The sequence below is a fragment of the Phoca vitulina genome, unplaced genomic scaffold, assembly GCF_004348235.1.
Source record: "Phoca vitulina isolate PV1807 unplaced genomic scaffold, GSC_HSeal_1.0 scaffold6, whole genome shotgun sequence".
In the NCBI taxonomy this organism is placed as follows: Eukaryota; Metazoa; Chordata; class Mammalia; order Carnivora; family Phocidae; genus Phoca; species Phoca vitulina.
The window spans coordinates 46954944-46970695 of NW_022589709.1; the positions used below are offsets into that span (position 1 = coordinate 46954944).

At 31.7% G+C, this 15752-nt stretch overlaps 1 protein-coding gene across 4 annotated transcripts in view; it reads left to right on the forward strand.

Annotated features, from left to right (window-relative positions):
* The window catches only part of SSBP2 (single stranded DNA binding protein 2), a 286517-nt gene that overhangs the window by 94318 nt on the left and 176447 nt on the right, over nt 1–15752 (forward strand). For all 4 annotated transcript variants that reach the window (XM_032404079.1, XM_032404081.1, XM_032404080.1 and 1 more), the window contains exon 4: nt 7376–7460. In XM_032404079.1, coding sequence (XP_032259970.1) covers nt 7376–7460 — 85 coding nt within the window. The remainder of the gene's footprint in view (nt 1–7375; nt 7461–15752) is intronic.

Genomic DNA, 15752 nt, shown 5'->3' on the forward strand with positions numbered 1-15752 from the left:
TGCACTTGTGATGAGCACTGGGTATGTATGGAAGTGTTGAATCACTATATTGTACACCTGAAACTAATATTACACTGTATGTTAATGAACTGGAATTTAAATAAAAACTCTAAAAAAAAGTTAAAATAAACAGCGATATAAGACAATGCAGGTGACAACTAAAACGGGAGTATAATCATGGTGAGAAGGCAATAAAAAGGGTTAGTGAGAGAGAAAGCAAGGAACAGAGGTGGTTAAGTTATAAAAAAAAATCAAAATGTGTCTGGGAGAGTAGAAAAAGAATGAAAAAAATAGAAAAATTTGGTGGTGAGCAGACATTGTAAATAACATGGAATTTTCCACTAAATATGAAGGATTAGAAAGGAAACTGAGGCAAATTTTACTCTATTAATAGGAAGGCTTCTTTTTTTCTTGCCATACTAGTTATGAGAATTTTTTAGAATATCTTTATTCTTCTTTTAAAAATACTTTTGCATATACCATCTCTTTTTATCTGTACAAGAGCCTGTAAAATATATAACATATTCTCTCTTTTTATACAAAGAAACTACTGGAAAAAAACCTATTTTCTCAAGGTCAGATTTAGAATTAGAATTGAAATTTACTGAATTGTAACCAGTGCTCATCTCAGTAACAGATGATATTTCTTCAATACAGAGCAGAATTTAGTGGCCCACTATTAATAAGACATTAATTACAGTTCCCTTTTGAACACCCTGAGTGGCTAATTCTAGACCGTAGATATAAATGGGACTCAGAAAAGTTGTCTCTTCTGAGTCTGGTCTATATTGAGGCATCCATGCATCACTGGCAGCTGCATGTGGGGTGAGGGGGTGGTTGCCATAGGATACTCAGGAAATGAGTTGGAGTATGAGGGTCAAAGGTAGGATAACAAAGTGTTTGCTGTGTTATCTAGGACAGGTATCTACTACACTTATAACAGCCCATGCTGCTTGGACAGCCAGAGCTGCATAAAACTTGCCCATAATCAGCATGAACCATCTTGAAATGAGAACTCTTAATACCATATGCACAATAGAGGTAAAATAATGTAAGAATAAAAAGTTCAAGCCCAGCTCTGCCACTAACCAATTGTGTCCCCTAGGCAAATTATTTAACCTCTTTAAGCTTCAGCTCCCTCCTCGATCAAACAGGCATAATAATAGGAGAATTAAATGCTGAATGCATGATGCTTAGTATATGATGCTTGAATTTAGCACATAAGCTATTTTAATGATACTTTAAAATATGAATTTATCATGAATCCAAAAGTATTATGAGAATTTTATGATAGTGGGACAAAATATAATTCTTACATTTTATAAATTATAAATAATGTTAAGGAATAAGACAAGTGCACACATTTGAAATTTTTAAGGTGATGAGCAGGTACATGTACATTTTACATAAAACCCTCCTTAGTGTTAAGAATAGTTTTCTTCAGTATAGATTATGAGTATCTAAGATTCATTGAAAATATTTTTTTGGGCCAAAGAGAAATAACTTCCTTAGCTATTAACGATTTGAAATTATAGTAACGTGGCTTGTCTCCTGTGTTTTTTTCTTCTTTTCTCTTTTTTTTAATTTTTATTTTCAGGTAGTCCCAAATGTGGCCGGTGGTTTAAGGTTATATAATTATATTTGCATCGCATCTTCTAGACACCTCTGGAATGTTTATTCACCCTTGTAGACTTTTCTGACAACTATTTTGCTTTCCTTATTCCCTAAAGATATTGATAGCCAGTGAAGTCATTTTCACTCACATCATCAGAATAGAAGAAAAACAGTGTTTGGATGAGAATCCTCAACTTGGAAATCTTGTGTTTTCCTTTGATTTATGTGGGGAAAATTTTAATAATAATAACAAATGGTACAAGAACAAAGATTTTAATACTTTGCAGGTTTTGATTCCTGTGTTTATTGATTTATTTATTGATTTATTGGTTTATTTATTGATTTTTAAAAAGATTTTATGTATTTATTTGAGAGAGAGAGAGAGAGCATGAGAGGGGAGAGGGTCAGAGGGAGAAGCAGACTCCCTGCTGAGCAGGGAACCCCATGCGGGACTTGATCCCTGGACTCCAGGATCATGACCTGAGCCGAAGGCAGTCGCTCAACCAACTGAGCCACCCAGGCGCCCCTTGATTCCTGTGTTTAGTCTCTAACTACTTCATTTGTTTTTATTTTATTTTATTTATTTATTTGAGAGAGAGAAAGAGCAAGTGGGGGGAGGAGCAGAGGGAGAGGGACAAGCAAACTCTGAACTGAGCGTGGAGCCCCTAGTCGGACTTGATCTCAAGACCCTGAAATCAGGACCTGAGCCAAAATCAAGAGGCGGTAGCTTAACTGACTGAGTCATTCAGGTGCTCCTCTAACTATTTCATTTGTAAAATACATATTTTTCACTTGTTTCTGCTTAGGAACAAAGAGACTATGTAAATCTAAACCATTACTCATGATGATGAATCCACCACATTTCAAGGATAATACTTTGATATCAGGCTTAATAGATGTAGAGGTGAGAGCAAATGAGAAGCTCCTTAGCCACTAGCATTTCTGGTTGTAGAGAGAGGAAATCTGTTATCTGTGGAATTCCAGAATTTTCTGCCCTTGGCCCTCAGGGGAATCAAGGAACAAGTTCAGTGGGTCATCAAAAATGCTTACTAAAGAAATCAAATGAAATTCCTCCAGCTAAGAGCAAATCAAGTATTGCTATGACTCTTACCTACTGAATTAAAAAGCCTAATTTCTCCTCAAAGACATAGGTCCACATTTTCATATGATAAATGTCATGTCATCATAATATCAGCCAAAAGCATTTGTCCAGAGTATTTGTAAAGTCTTAATAATATATGAGATGTAACTTATACATAAAGTTGTATTTAGGTGCTTTAGGAAATAGAGTTGAAATTTTGAATTCAACTCATCATTAGTTTTGGATTCACAGTCACATACATGCCATGGATTATATATATATTTTTTCTCTTAGGCAGGATATGACGTAGCATATTGCATAGATTATGCATTAATATATACTTGAAATATTAGTAGAAGAAAATCATAGTTTAAAATTTTAATTTACCAAGGGTTTATAGAGGTCTTTAACCTTGTTATTTTCTAAATTAGCTAAGTGATTTGTCTGCTGCCCCACAAAGCCAAGCATGGATTAATTGCAGAATGTGAACTCATGTTTTGGTCACAGTGCAGCTTTGTTGTTGTTGTTGTTGTTATGATATAACTAATTTTTTTCAAATATTAGGATGGTATTGTAGCAGTCCCAATATATTGTATGAGTCAAATAACTAGTGCAAAACATGGGTTGGATTTTCTAGAAGAGATAAACATTTGAAATATCTTTCCCATCTGTGATCACATCTTAGGTAAAAACATACAAATACTTATAAAATAGGTGAAATGTGTTTAACATGAATATCATAGTACTAAAAATAAATTTTTAATTAATTTTTTAAATTTTTATAGTTTGAATTTCATAATATATTTCAGATTTTTTTGAGTTAATTATGAAACTCTCCTAATGAGTAGGGTTTTTTAAATTGAAATTTTGCCTTATATTTGTGATGAGTATTCTTTATTATTAGTATCTCCTGGCTTTCTGGTGGCCACCTTAGCTCTGTGGTCTTTGAAGTGATGGAAGAGAGATTATGAATACACAGAAAAGAATTAATAAAATGGTACCTAGAACAGGGCTCGCCAGGGGCAAGTTTTTTTTGTGTTGTTTTTTTTTCTCAGTTTTTTCAAATTGTGACAAAATGCACAAAACAAAATTCACCATCTTAACTACTTTTATGTGTATATTTCAGTGTTATTAAATACATTCATAATGTTGTGCAACCATTACACCATCCATCTCTATAACTCTTTTTATCCTGTAAAACTGAAACTCTATATTCATTAAATAATAACTCCCTATTCCCTGCCCTTCCAGCCCCTATCAACCACCATTCTGTTTTCTTTCTTTATGATTTTTGGCAACTCTAAGTACCTTGTATAAGTAGAATCATATAGTATTTGTCTTTTAGGGACTACCTTATTTCACTTCGCATATGTCCTCATAGTTCATCCATGTTGTAGGATATGTTAGAATTTCCTTCCTTTTAAAGGCTGAATAATATTCCATTGCATTTATATACTACATTGTCTTATCCATCAGTGGATGCTGGGATTACTTCCATGTTTTAACTGTAGTGAATAAGGCTGCTATGAACCTGGGTATATGAATATCTCTGAGATTTTTAATTCTTTTGGGTATAAACCCAGAAATGGAATTGGTCAATCATATGGTTAAATCTATTCCTAAGTATTTTATTCTTTTTGATGCAATTGTAAATAGAATTGTTTTCTTAATTTCTCTTTTTGATAATTCGTTATTAGTTTATAGAAACACAACTGATTTTTGTATATTGATTTTATATCCAGCAACTTTACTGAATCCATTTGTTTAGTTCTAACATTTTTTTGGTGAAGTCTTTAGTAATTTGAGTCTTCTCTCTCTCTCTGTTTCTCTCTCTCTCTTTTTAGTTCATCTAGCTCTAAAGGCTTGTCAAGTTTATTGATCTTTCTGAAGAACCAGCTTTTGGTTTTATTAATTTTATCTGTTGTTTTCCTGTTCTCTATTTCATTGATCTCTGTTCTAATCTTTATTATCTCCTTCTACTAGTTTTGGGTTTAATTTGTTCTTTCCTAGTTCCTTAAGTTTTAAAATTAGGTTGTTGATGAAGATCTATCTTGTTTTTTAAATATATTTATAGCTTTAAATTTCCCCCTAGTATTGCTTTTGCTTTGTCCCATAGGTTTTCGTATGTTGTGTTTTCATGTCATCTCTAAGTACTTTTAAATTTCCCTTGTGATTCTTTTTTGATCCATTGGGAGTTTGTGTTAATTTCACAAATTTGTGAATTTTTTAGTTTTCCTTCTGTTATTCATCTCTAACTTCATCCCATTGTGGTCAGAGAAGATATTTTGTATGATACCCATCTTTTCAAATCTACTGAGACTTAATGTATGCTCTAACTTATGGCCTTTCCTGGAAAATGCCTCAATTACACTTGAGAAGAAGTGTATACTTGTTGCTGGGCGGAGTGTTCTGCATATATCTCTTAAATCTAGTTCGTTTATTGTGTTGTTTAATCTGCGTTTCCTTGTTTATCTTCTGAGTTTTGAGAGTGGAGTATTAATGCCTGTAACTATTATTGTAAAATTGTGTATTTCTTCCTTTGGGAAATGTCTTCAAAGGGTATATGTTTCTTTATCTTTATTCAAGGAGATCATATGTAGGTAATGTAGAATTGTCAGAAATATACCATATATAAAGTTATCCCATTTTAGTAGATTGTTTTATTATCCCTCATCTTGATCTTGTAAACTTTTGACCTCTAATTAAATCCATAAAGGGAAACCAAAAAATAGAAATAGAACAATGTTACTATTCCAGGATAAATGCTTAATTTAGTTATATATGTATAAATAATCATTTATTTATAGTTATTTAATAACTTTTAGGATACATTCTAATAATAAATTAATAGTTTTCTCTTTGTCAGACAATATTTTAAAAGTAATAATGTAATAATTTTTAAGAAGGATCTTATAACATTTGTTAGGAAATTAGTGAATAAGAAGAGATAAAAGGTGTTTGTTATAATACTGAACATAATATTCTATGATTAAACTCAATACAATTTAAAGACTACCATTATAAAATTTTGGTTTTAGAGCTTTGAAGTTCCTTAAGAACATGAAAATAGAATAATTACAATATACTATAACTCTTAACACACTTGATGCAGGTGGAAAACTTTTGCTGTATCTTTGTATATCTATAATTCTTAAGTTCAAAAAGGGATATAGGAAGGCCAAGTACAGCTTTTAATTGATTTCCTTCTCCTAAAAGAATTGAAGTTTACTCAAGTTATTTTTCTTTAGTGTCTTCCTTATTTTCCTTGCTTATTACAGAAACTTAAAAGGAAATTAAATGCCAATATTCATTCATTCATATTTTTCACCTTTGAAGGTAATCTTATTTCATGGAACTAGTTGTGTTATAAGGCCTACAGAATGTTTTCTCCTAGCTGGGGAGAGAGAGATTCAGACTGAGTCTTTAAGGGTCAAACCAAAGAGGCCAGGTTTAATTTACCAAATTTTTATTGTACCATTGTTACCTGTGCCCTTGGTACAATGAACTGCCCTAACAATATGTATGCATATTAAGCTTTTATGCAAGCTAATCATAGTGTTGATTATATTATTGATAGTATGCTTACTCTATGTCAGATGCTCTGTTTATGTTGTATAATTTAATTTTCTCAACAACCCCATTTTATAGAGAGGAGGATTGTGTTTCTAATCTGTTTAAGCAACTTGAGCTAGTAATTAATTGGCAGGGCTGGCTTTGTCTGAGATATATCTTATTCCAGAACCTGTACTCTTAACTACTTGATTTAGTCTACTTTCCAATTTTTGTAGAATGAAAAATATATAATAAAAAAAGATTTCTGTCCATCAGTGTAATTGCCTTTGTTTGTTGCCAATATTTCTAGACATTTGCATTCCTGATTTTTGAATCATTTGCTTATGCTCATTGTTAATTTTAGAGATGGAAGGATGATCAGAGACATAAGTTTTGTAAGCAGTGTAATTATTTTTTCCCAACCAGTTCTACCTTGCTTATCCCCATTGTTCTTTAACAGAAGGGAAAAAAGAGAGAGAACGGACTTTTTGAATTTTCAAAGTTACTAACCTATTTTGGTAATTTGCAAGGGCAAACAAAAGGATATTTTAAGAACATATACTTTTTTTTTTTTTAAGATTTTATTTATTTGACAGAGAGAGAGAGAGAGAGCACAAGTAGGCAGAGCGGCAGGCAGAGGCAGAGGGAGAAGCAGACTCCCCACTGAGCGGGGAGCCCGACACAGGACTCGATCCCAGGACCCTGGGATCATGACCTGAGCCGAAGGCAGACGCTTTCAAGATGCTTATCTTGAAAAAAATAATGAACCACTTTATTCTTTAATGATTAAATTAGGATATTATTTACTGTTTTTGTCATCATGGGAGAGTTGTGAAAAGCATAATTATTTCAGTCATGTGTTTAAGTGATATAAATAGACAATTAAGAATGACAGGTTAAATTTTTAAAAATTATTTTATCCTTTTATAAAAAATCTGAAAGAGCTAGATTATACACTATTATTGCAGGAGGAACCTTGCCTGAATTTAAATCTTCCAAAGAAATATTTGTCCTGAAGAAGAAAACACATTTTGTATAAAAAATAATACATGTCTTCTATTTTTGGAATTGTGATCTCTCATTTGGTGTTATATGATTTTCTTAATGTTACCATAATTACTTTTTTAGTGTATTTTGGGATCTCTACTGTGCAGCTCCAGAAAGACGGGAAACATGTGAACATTCAAGTGAAGCAAAAGCCTTCCATGATTATGTGAGTTAATGTATAATTTTACTCAGTTATATTATCAGTTTTCTTTTTAACCACTGCTCTTGAAAAATGCATTGGACCATCTATTCTTTTCCTTTGGTTTTAAGAAGTTGGTTGTTCTTTTTTTCTTGAGAAATTAGGGTTATAACTTTAAAAGTGAAATACAAATGAGTGTTAAGTCTTGTTGAAAGCTTAGGATAAGAGGCTAGTCCTAATGCCAAGTTATTAAAAGTATCTTTTTTTATCTATAGGCATGCCTGATTTGTGAAATTTCAGATTTATAAAAATTAAATAATAATTCCTCATTCCACAAAAGGAGTCATAAGAATTCTGTAAATGATAAGTTCTTCTTTTGCACATAAGATTGAAAAAATATATCATGATATTATATTTTTCTTTTTTGTACCCTTTGATTATATATCATAAAGCTAAATATCTATTACACTGATTCATTTCTACAAATAAAATTTATTGTGAATTAAAGGGAACACAAGAGAGTAAAAGATTCTGGGCAAAAATGAAAATTGCATTAAAAACTTTTTAAAAATGTTTTTAATTCTTAAGGAAGGACAGTGGACTGTCCATGGCTAGGAGATGTATACTGAACATTTTGTTAGAAGAACTGCAAATGTCATTTTAGAGAGTTGATGGTATGAGGAAGTAGAATTGTAGAAAAAAGGAGGGAAAGAAACCAAGATTTTTTTAAGGGAAAAATTGCATTTAAGAATAAGATGGTATTGTGAAGGGGCTGGGAAATGCAGAATTGACCATAAAGGAAGGACAGCTTGAGTTTGGGAGGAAGGAAATCCAGTGTCCTTAGTTTGGAGGAAGTGGAAATGGGGCTGGAACCTGAGGTTATCTGATAGTAACTACCTAAAACTTAACCAGAGAGTTACTTGTTTAGTTGGTAGACAGGGGGCGATCATTCTGTGTGAATAGTCTTAAAAATCAGAACCAGGGCTCAAAAGGGAAAAAAGACCTTGTTCTTCCAAACGACATACTTCAGCCTTAGACTGAAGAGGAGAAATAGCCAGGACAATTACAGCCCCAAAAGTAGCACAAGGAAAATTGTGCAGACAGAAGAGAAGTAAAAGTCTTGGGCATCTGGAGAGACTGTGTAGTACTTTAACCTTGGACTAAGCTGATTAAAGTGACTGCTCATGCTTGCCTCATCTGATATTGATTTCATTCATAAAGCTTGCTATGCAGTAAACAATAATAGCTCTTAGGGATAATGTGAGTGAAAGGGATGCTTCTGCATGTAAAGAAAAAGTAGAGAAAAGGCAGATAAAGCAGATAAATACCCAGGATACAGTATTTATCTGGACAATCTTGTTTTCCATTTTTACCCTTGGGTGATGGCAGAAAGTAGAGCAGAGACCCAACCATGAAGATTATAAGGAATCTGGCTAGAATGGGATATTCCGTCTCATCTACCTCCTACACCAAAAAGACTCGCCTAGATTTGGCCTGCTTGTCTTGGGAAACGTTTTTTAAATACTCACTAATTTTGACAACTAGATGGCATTACACAGTGCCAGTGTTCTACTCCAAAGGACCATAATATTTGTGAATCTACATTTTAAGAAATGAATTATATAAATACTTCTTCATAATTCCATTGTACAGAAAGATGCACACTACTGTTCACCATGGAGATCTTATAGGGAATACTGAACTAATTTAGATCTTTTAGAACCATTAGATAAATCATCGTCATTGTCAGAGCCTCATCATCTTCGTTGTCATGTACATGTTGCATTCATAAGACATTTTAAATATTTCAGAGAATAGTCACACTTATTAGCTTTAGAAACCCACTTAAATATTTCAGGTTTTTTTTTTTTTAAATGAGCATTCGCTAGAGGTATGAGTGAAATTAGATTTTCAAGGAAGAATAACCCTTATCATGTAATTTGGTCCTAGGAAAATGTAGTTTAGAAAAAATTAACTATTTGGGTTTTATAATCCATTATGAATATTAGCACATGCTTTATGAGATGTTTTATAACTTTATCTTAAGTATTAGTTTTAAGAATTTATTTTTAGGTGGCATTTTTATTATACCTTTAAGCCAGTATATTTTCAGTGGTATACACGTCTCCAAATTTTTCTTTTAAATGGAGGTTTGTGAAAGGATTTTACTTACATAATTTCATGTTGTAATTGGATTTTTAGAAATACATTTTTTTGGTAGCATACTTTAATGATAATTTTCATGAGTAGGATGTCCTGACTTCTTAATAGTGACAGTTTCTGAAAATGATCAACATAATTCATGTTTGATGTGTAGATATAGAAGTTTGAAAGACTCAGGGAAGAAAATGGGAAATAGGAATAAACAATAAGATTGTGGTAAAATTCTAGAATGTTATATTTCTTTATTAGAGTTCATTATGGAACCATTTCTATAATAGTAATTAATATTTATACCTACTGAATTTTAAGGTAACTCTGAAGGGAGCATTCTGAAAAATATTTTCTTCAATAGCTTCGTCTTTAGAATAAAAAAATACTTATTTGCATGTAAAATTCTCACATGTTTAAAAAAGTAGTCTTGTTATTTTATAGTCTTTGTTTATTTATAAGATTCAATGGATAATGAAATGTAGACTACTTTTTTTTGAAGAAATGATAGAGGCATAATGACATAAATAATGAATAATCTTTTTAATTAAAAAATAGTCTAAAATGTTAACAGTGATTACCTTTTGATGTTGGAATTATGCATGACTATGATTTTTATCTCTATATATTCCTGTATTTTCCAAATATCTTTAGTTAATATTAATTTTATATTCAGGAAATTTACTTTAAAAGAGATTAAAACTTACCTTTCAGTGAATTACAATGTCTCTTCTGAAAATAGAAAATAAATTAGTAAAATAAAATTTATATTTGAGGTGGTCCTGTGTTTTTATATGCTATAGGCATTTAGCATCTCTTATGAAAGACATTTGTTTTTTGTATGTGTTCCTATTAAGGGGAGATCTATAAACTGAATAGATGTAACTTTTAGCCATTGTATACTTTTTATTTTTTATTTTTTAAAAGATTTTATTTGAGAGAAAGCAAGTGTGCAAGTGCGAGCATAAGCTGTGGGAAGGGGCAGAGGGAGAGGGAGAAGCAGACTCCTGGCTGAGCAGGGAGCCCCAATGTGGGACTCAATCCCAGGACCCCAAGATCATGACCTGAGCCCAAGGCAGATGCTTAACTGACTGAGCCACCCAGGCGCCCCCATTTTATCCTTTCTAATAAAATCTTTTTTTTTTTTTTTTGTAATTGTTATCCCAGAAACATTTTTAGCTCTTGGGGTAAAAATTTTTTGTTTGTTTGTTTTCTGATATTGCTTCTTTAGATTATGGATTTTTGTCATCTTATTATTTTATTTGCTAAATAGTTATAGATATCCTTTCCTTCAAAAGTTAATATCCTTTCCTTCAAACAATCACCCTGTTCATACTTATTGTGAGAAAAAGCAAAAAAAAAAAAAAGAGAGAGAGAGAGAGAGAAAACATTTAAGATGAATAAAACCTTGATCTCCTTGCATTTATATTTTAAAACATATTAACTTAAATATTTAGCATCTATACACAATGCTATATGTAAACTCATGATACATTTGGAAATCAACAGTTAATAGTGTATACAGATGCACTTTTGGGTGACAAAGGTATAAAAAACACAAGGAAATGATTATTATTTAAGTTAGGATAATGATTACGTATGGGAAGTGGGAAGAGGTTATGATTGGGATAGGGCCCATGGAAAGGGCTTTTGAGATAGTTGGCAAAATTCTTTTTGCCTGACCATGGTGATGGTTACTTTATAATAACCATGTGTTTGCTTTATAATATTTCATAAAATTCCATAATTTATATTTTTTCTATATTTGTATTTTTTAATTTTAAAAAAGCAAGATTTTAAAATATAGTTAAGATAATTAACTTGAGAAAAGAAATATACAGTAGTTTCTAATGTGTTTATGGGTATTGCTATGTTCATCTCTGAGACTTGGTGGCAGCAAATAAAGGGATGATCTCCAAACAAATCTGTTTGATTCTTTTCTGCTATGACAGATACTGTAAAATATGTCTACCTGTTCATTTTCTAGAGGGGAGTGGAGAATAAGATCAGAAATGTTGGAGGAAATTTTAATAATTAGGAATTTATCTTATATAGAGATTTTACTATAGAACAATTATTTTGCCTCATGGCTGGGAGATATCTAACTTGGACCAGTTATTTTTATCCTGAGTGAGAAATAGGTTCATCTGAGCTGTAAAATTATTATTAGATAGTACAGTATTATCATTAAAAAGTAAAACATCATCTTATGTGATTAAAAATAATATCTACTAACTTGGAAAGTTTATTGAACTAGCTTTTATTTTCTCCCTATTGGTATGTTTTTATTTTACCCTGAAATCACAGGCAATGCTTTTATGTGGAGTTAATTAACATTTACTAGATTTTTTTTCTGCTTCAGATTAACATAGAGTTGTTTTATTTAACAATTTATTTCTAATTTCATTCATTTCCTAAGAGAAGTATCAATATATATACTACTAAACTTAATGAGAAATGTATACAGTGATTATAATCTTAGTTCTCTGGTATGAATGAAGATTGCTTAATTGTCCTAAAGCAATGATAGAGCCAAAATATATTATTGCTTTAGTGTGGTAGTAATGAAATCACATTATTACAATGAGCTCTTTGAGAGCAGAGAATTAGATTTATTCTTCCCTGGGGTCTATCAAATAATAGATGTTCGATAAATGTTAACAATGCAGTGGTTTGTAAGTTTGGGAGACTGGAGATGTTTTAAATTTTTCAAATGTTCAGATAAAGTGATAGGCTTTAGTCATAATTATTGATAACATGTGGCTGATTTTGTATTCTTGCCTAAGAGAATGATTATAACATCTAGAAAGGATTATGTTACAGGTTTATAGTGATGCACTACTTTTTAAAAATGCTATACAACATGTGATATTATGTAAATAAAATAATAGGAGAATAATGTTTTTATTCATACCTTATGAAAATTATTTCTGCAGATAATCCATATTATTTAGGAAAATACTTCTGTAGAAAGTATAGTATAGTGAATAGAGTCAATAATATTGTAGTAAGTTTATCTGGTGACAGATGGTAACTATACACTTATTGTGGTAAGCATTTTGTAATGTATGTAAATATCAAATCACTATTTTGCACACCTGTAACTAGTATAATATTATATGTCAACTATACTTCAATTAAAAAAAATTTTTTTATAAAAAGTAAAAAAAGAAACTATTGCAGAGAGTTAAGTACACTCTTTGCTGTGTTAACATCCTCTGTGTACCTCCCTTTTATTCCTGTACATTAGATTTTTATAATGGGATGTTTTCTGTAATGATTTCTGAGCTTCCTCAGGGAATAGGCGTTGTCTTATTTGTCTTTTTCATCCGTGTGCCTGGCATGGTACTGGACATGAGATGTTCAAATTATGTTTGGTGTTTATATAAATGAATGGTTAAATAAAATATTATCTAATAAGTATTTGTTACTTCTTATTTTAATATATCTGGATATGTAGTTCCAGGAAGGTCATTTAATACTACCTTTATTCATTTTGTATTTCAAAACAAATTTAGATAAGACAGTAATCTGTAAAGACATAACAAATGAATCAAAGCAGGTAGCAAAGGCTTTATATCTCAGGAGGCACGGCACCAGGGAATCTAGCCATGAACAAAATAGATATTATCCCCATTCTCATGGGCTACCATCTAGCAAAAGAGACTTTTTCCCAAGAAATTTGAAATATCAAGTAGTAAAATACATGGAGAGACATATTATAGTCTTATATTGCTAGATCAATCAGAATTTATTTATATATATGTATACATACATATATATGTAAGAATATGGAGAGAGATGGCAAGTACACGTAACTTCTGATGTGTGTTTAGATTTTGTCATATAGTAGCCATAATTAGTAAATGCTCAAATGAATGTATTACATTAGGACGTAGTTCTCCTTACCAGTTCATGTAAACTAGAGTCTTAATAGGCTAGGAACAAATAGAGTTACATTTAAAATCCATTAAAGGTGGTAAAAACTGTTGTAGGTGTGTATTAATATTTATCAGTAATTTATAGTCTTTTCTTCACCCCAGTAGGTAGGGATGTAAAAAGGCTCACTTTCCACCTTATCTGCTGTAGAGTTTCTACCACTGTTTTCATTTCTTATAGGATCCAGTTTAATTTCTTTTGCCCCATATAAACCTTATAAACTAACTTATATTCTTTCTAGCATAAGGTAAGTTGTTTGTTTCTTTTTTGTTTTTGTCTAATTGTTAATTTGAAGAAGAACATCCACCACTTTACCTGTGGTGTCCCGCTTGTCACTGCGCCTAGGATTGCTTCTGGGTGCCTTCGAAGTCCTGCTGATAACAGTATCCGCTATGTTTCCTATTTCTTTTGATTCTGGGATTTCCTATAGGGCAATAAGTTATGTCAGTCATTTGACAGAAAACATGAATGAAGGGAGACAATCAAAGAAACTATAAAGCATTGTGGAAGGATTCTACTTAAAAGTCTTTTACAGCATAATTTATAGAGTTATGTAGATATTACAAAATCCTTAAATAAATGAAGAAGCTAATGTGGAAAAGAGATACGCAGAACAATGATGATTTGTTTCATTGTGGAAAATAATATATTTTTTCAAAGTATATGGTTTAAAGGAACTTCATCTTAAGCCCCGTTTTTCACACTGGTGTATTCATTTTTATTAAAATCTAATTTCTGGTGAACGTGAAAAGATGGATATGGGAAGATCTTTATTCTTTACCATTTTTGATGCTGATGTTCCACTGCCTGTGATGATGTTGCCAACAGAGTCCTAACATAAAGACAAAACCCGACAGAAATATGATACTCTTTCAAAAATAATATGTATTTCTAATGTACTGCTAAGAGATAGGAAATTCATAAATTTAAAAGTCATATGAAATAAGTTATTTTGGGGGTTTATAAAAGGAAAAGTGAAATATATCTAAATACCTTATATTTGTGGTGTTATATTTCTATAGCCACTGTGTTTACTTTTCATATATTATAAAACTTGATTTAAAATTACTCTATTTGGGGGCTCCTGGCTGGCTCAGAGAGTAGAGCATGTGACTCTTGATCTCAGGGTTGTAAGTTTGAGCCCCACGTTGGGTATAGAGATTACTTAAAATCTTTAAACAACAACAACAACAAAAGGGCCAAAAAAAATCATAGCTCTATTTTGGACAACTTAGACAACTTCATGAAAGTCTTGTTTTTATTTCTTTCCCCTTTGATATGAGGGAAAGAAATTAAAAATACTGGCAAAACTCATGTTTCATTTACCCCAATCTAGTTTTCAATTATTCTTGTGTGTCTTGGATTTTGTGGGCATTGGTAGTGAGATTAGGAGTCCATAGTCCATATCTCTTTAAAATAAGTAAGTGCCTCACACATTTAGGTATTGTATCTTTGAATGTATATTAGAAATTTATTTATTTATTTATTTATTTATTTATTTATTTATTTAAAGATTTGATTTTATTTATTTATTCATGAGAGACAGAGAGAGAGAGAGGCAGAGGAAGAAGCAGGCACCCCGCTGAGCAGGGAGCCCGATGCGGGACTCGATCCCAGGACCCTGGGATCATGACCTGAGCCGAAGGCAGACGTTTAACCATCTGAGCCACCCAGGCGCCCTGTATATTAGAAATTTAAATAATAGTTACTTAGCCAAGAAATAATGGACGTGCTATAAATGATGTGACACACTGTTTTGTACAAATAAGAATGCATTATCTGTTTTCAGACCTCATGAAATTTTTATAAATTTGATTGCATTTATTTTGAATGTTAAGCCCCCCCCCACACACATATATTTGACTTGATACTTTCCCCTGTTTCTTGGGTTTAAAACCACAAACAACTACTGTTATAATACAAGGAATTATTTGTAGCCAGCCACAGTAGATGCCATCAGTTCTCAAAGCTCAGGTGCTAACTTTTGAATCTTTGAACTCTCTAGAAGGAAATTCGTGGAATCTCTTCAAAGAAAAGGTATAGATTTTTTAAATGTGGTTTTATGATTTTTCTTATCAAAGTCAAACTTAACTTTAAAAATGTGTGATACATTATGTTAAAATATCTAGATTTTTAAAGAAGAAAGGGGTACAACTTACTAATAAATGTGATTCTATGCAGAATTATCACTGAGAAGTGATTTTGGTAGACATAACTTAGAATCATTCT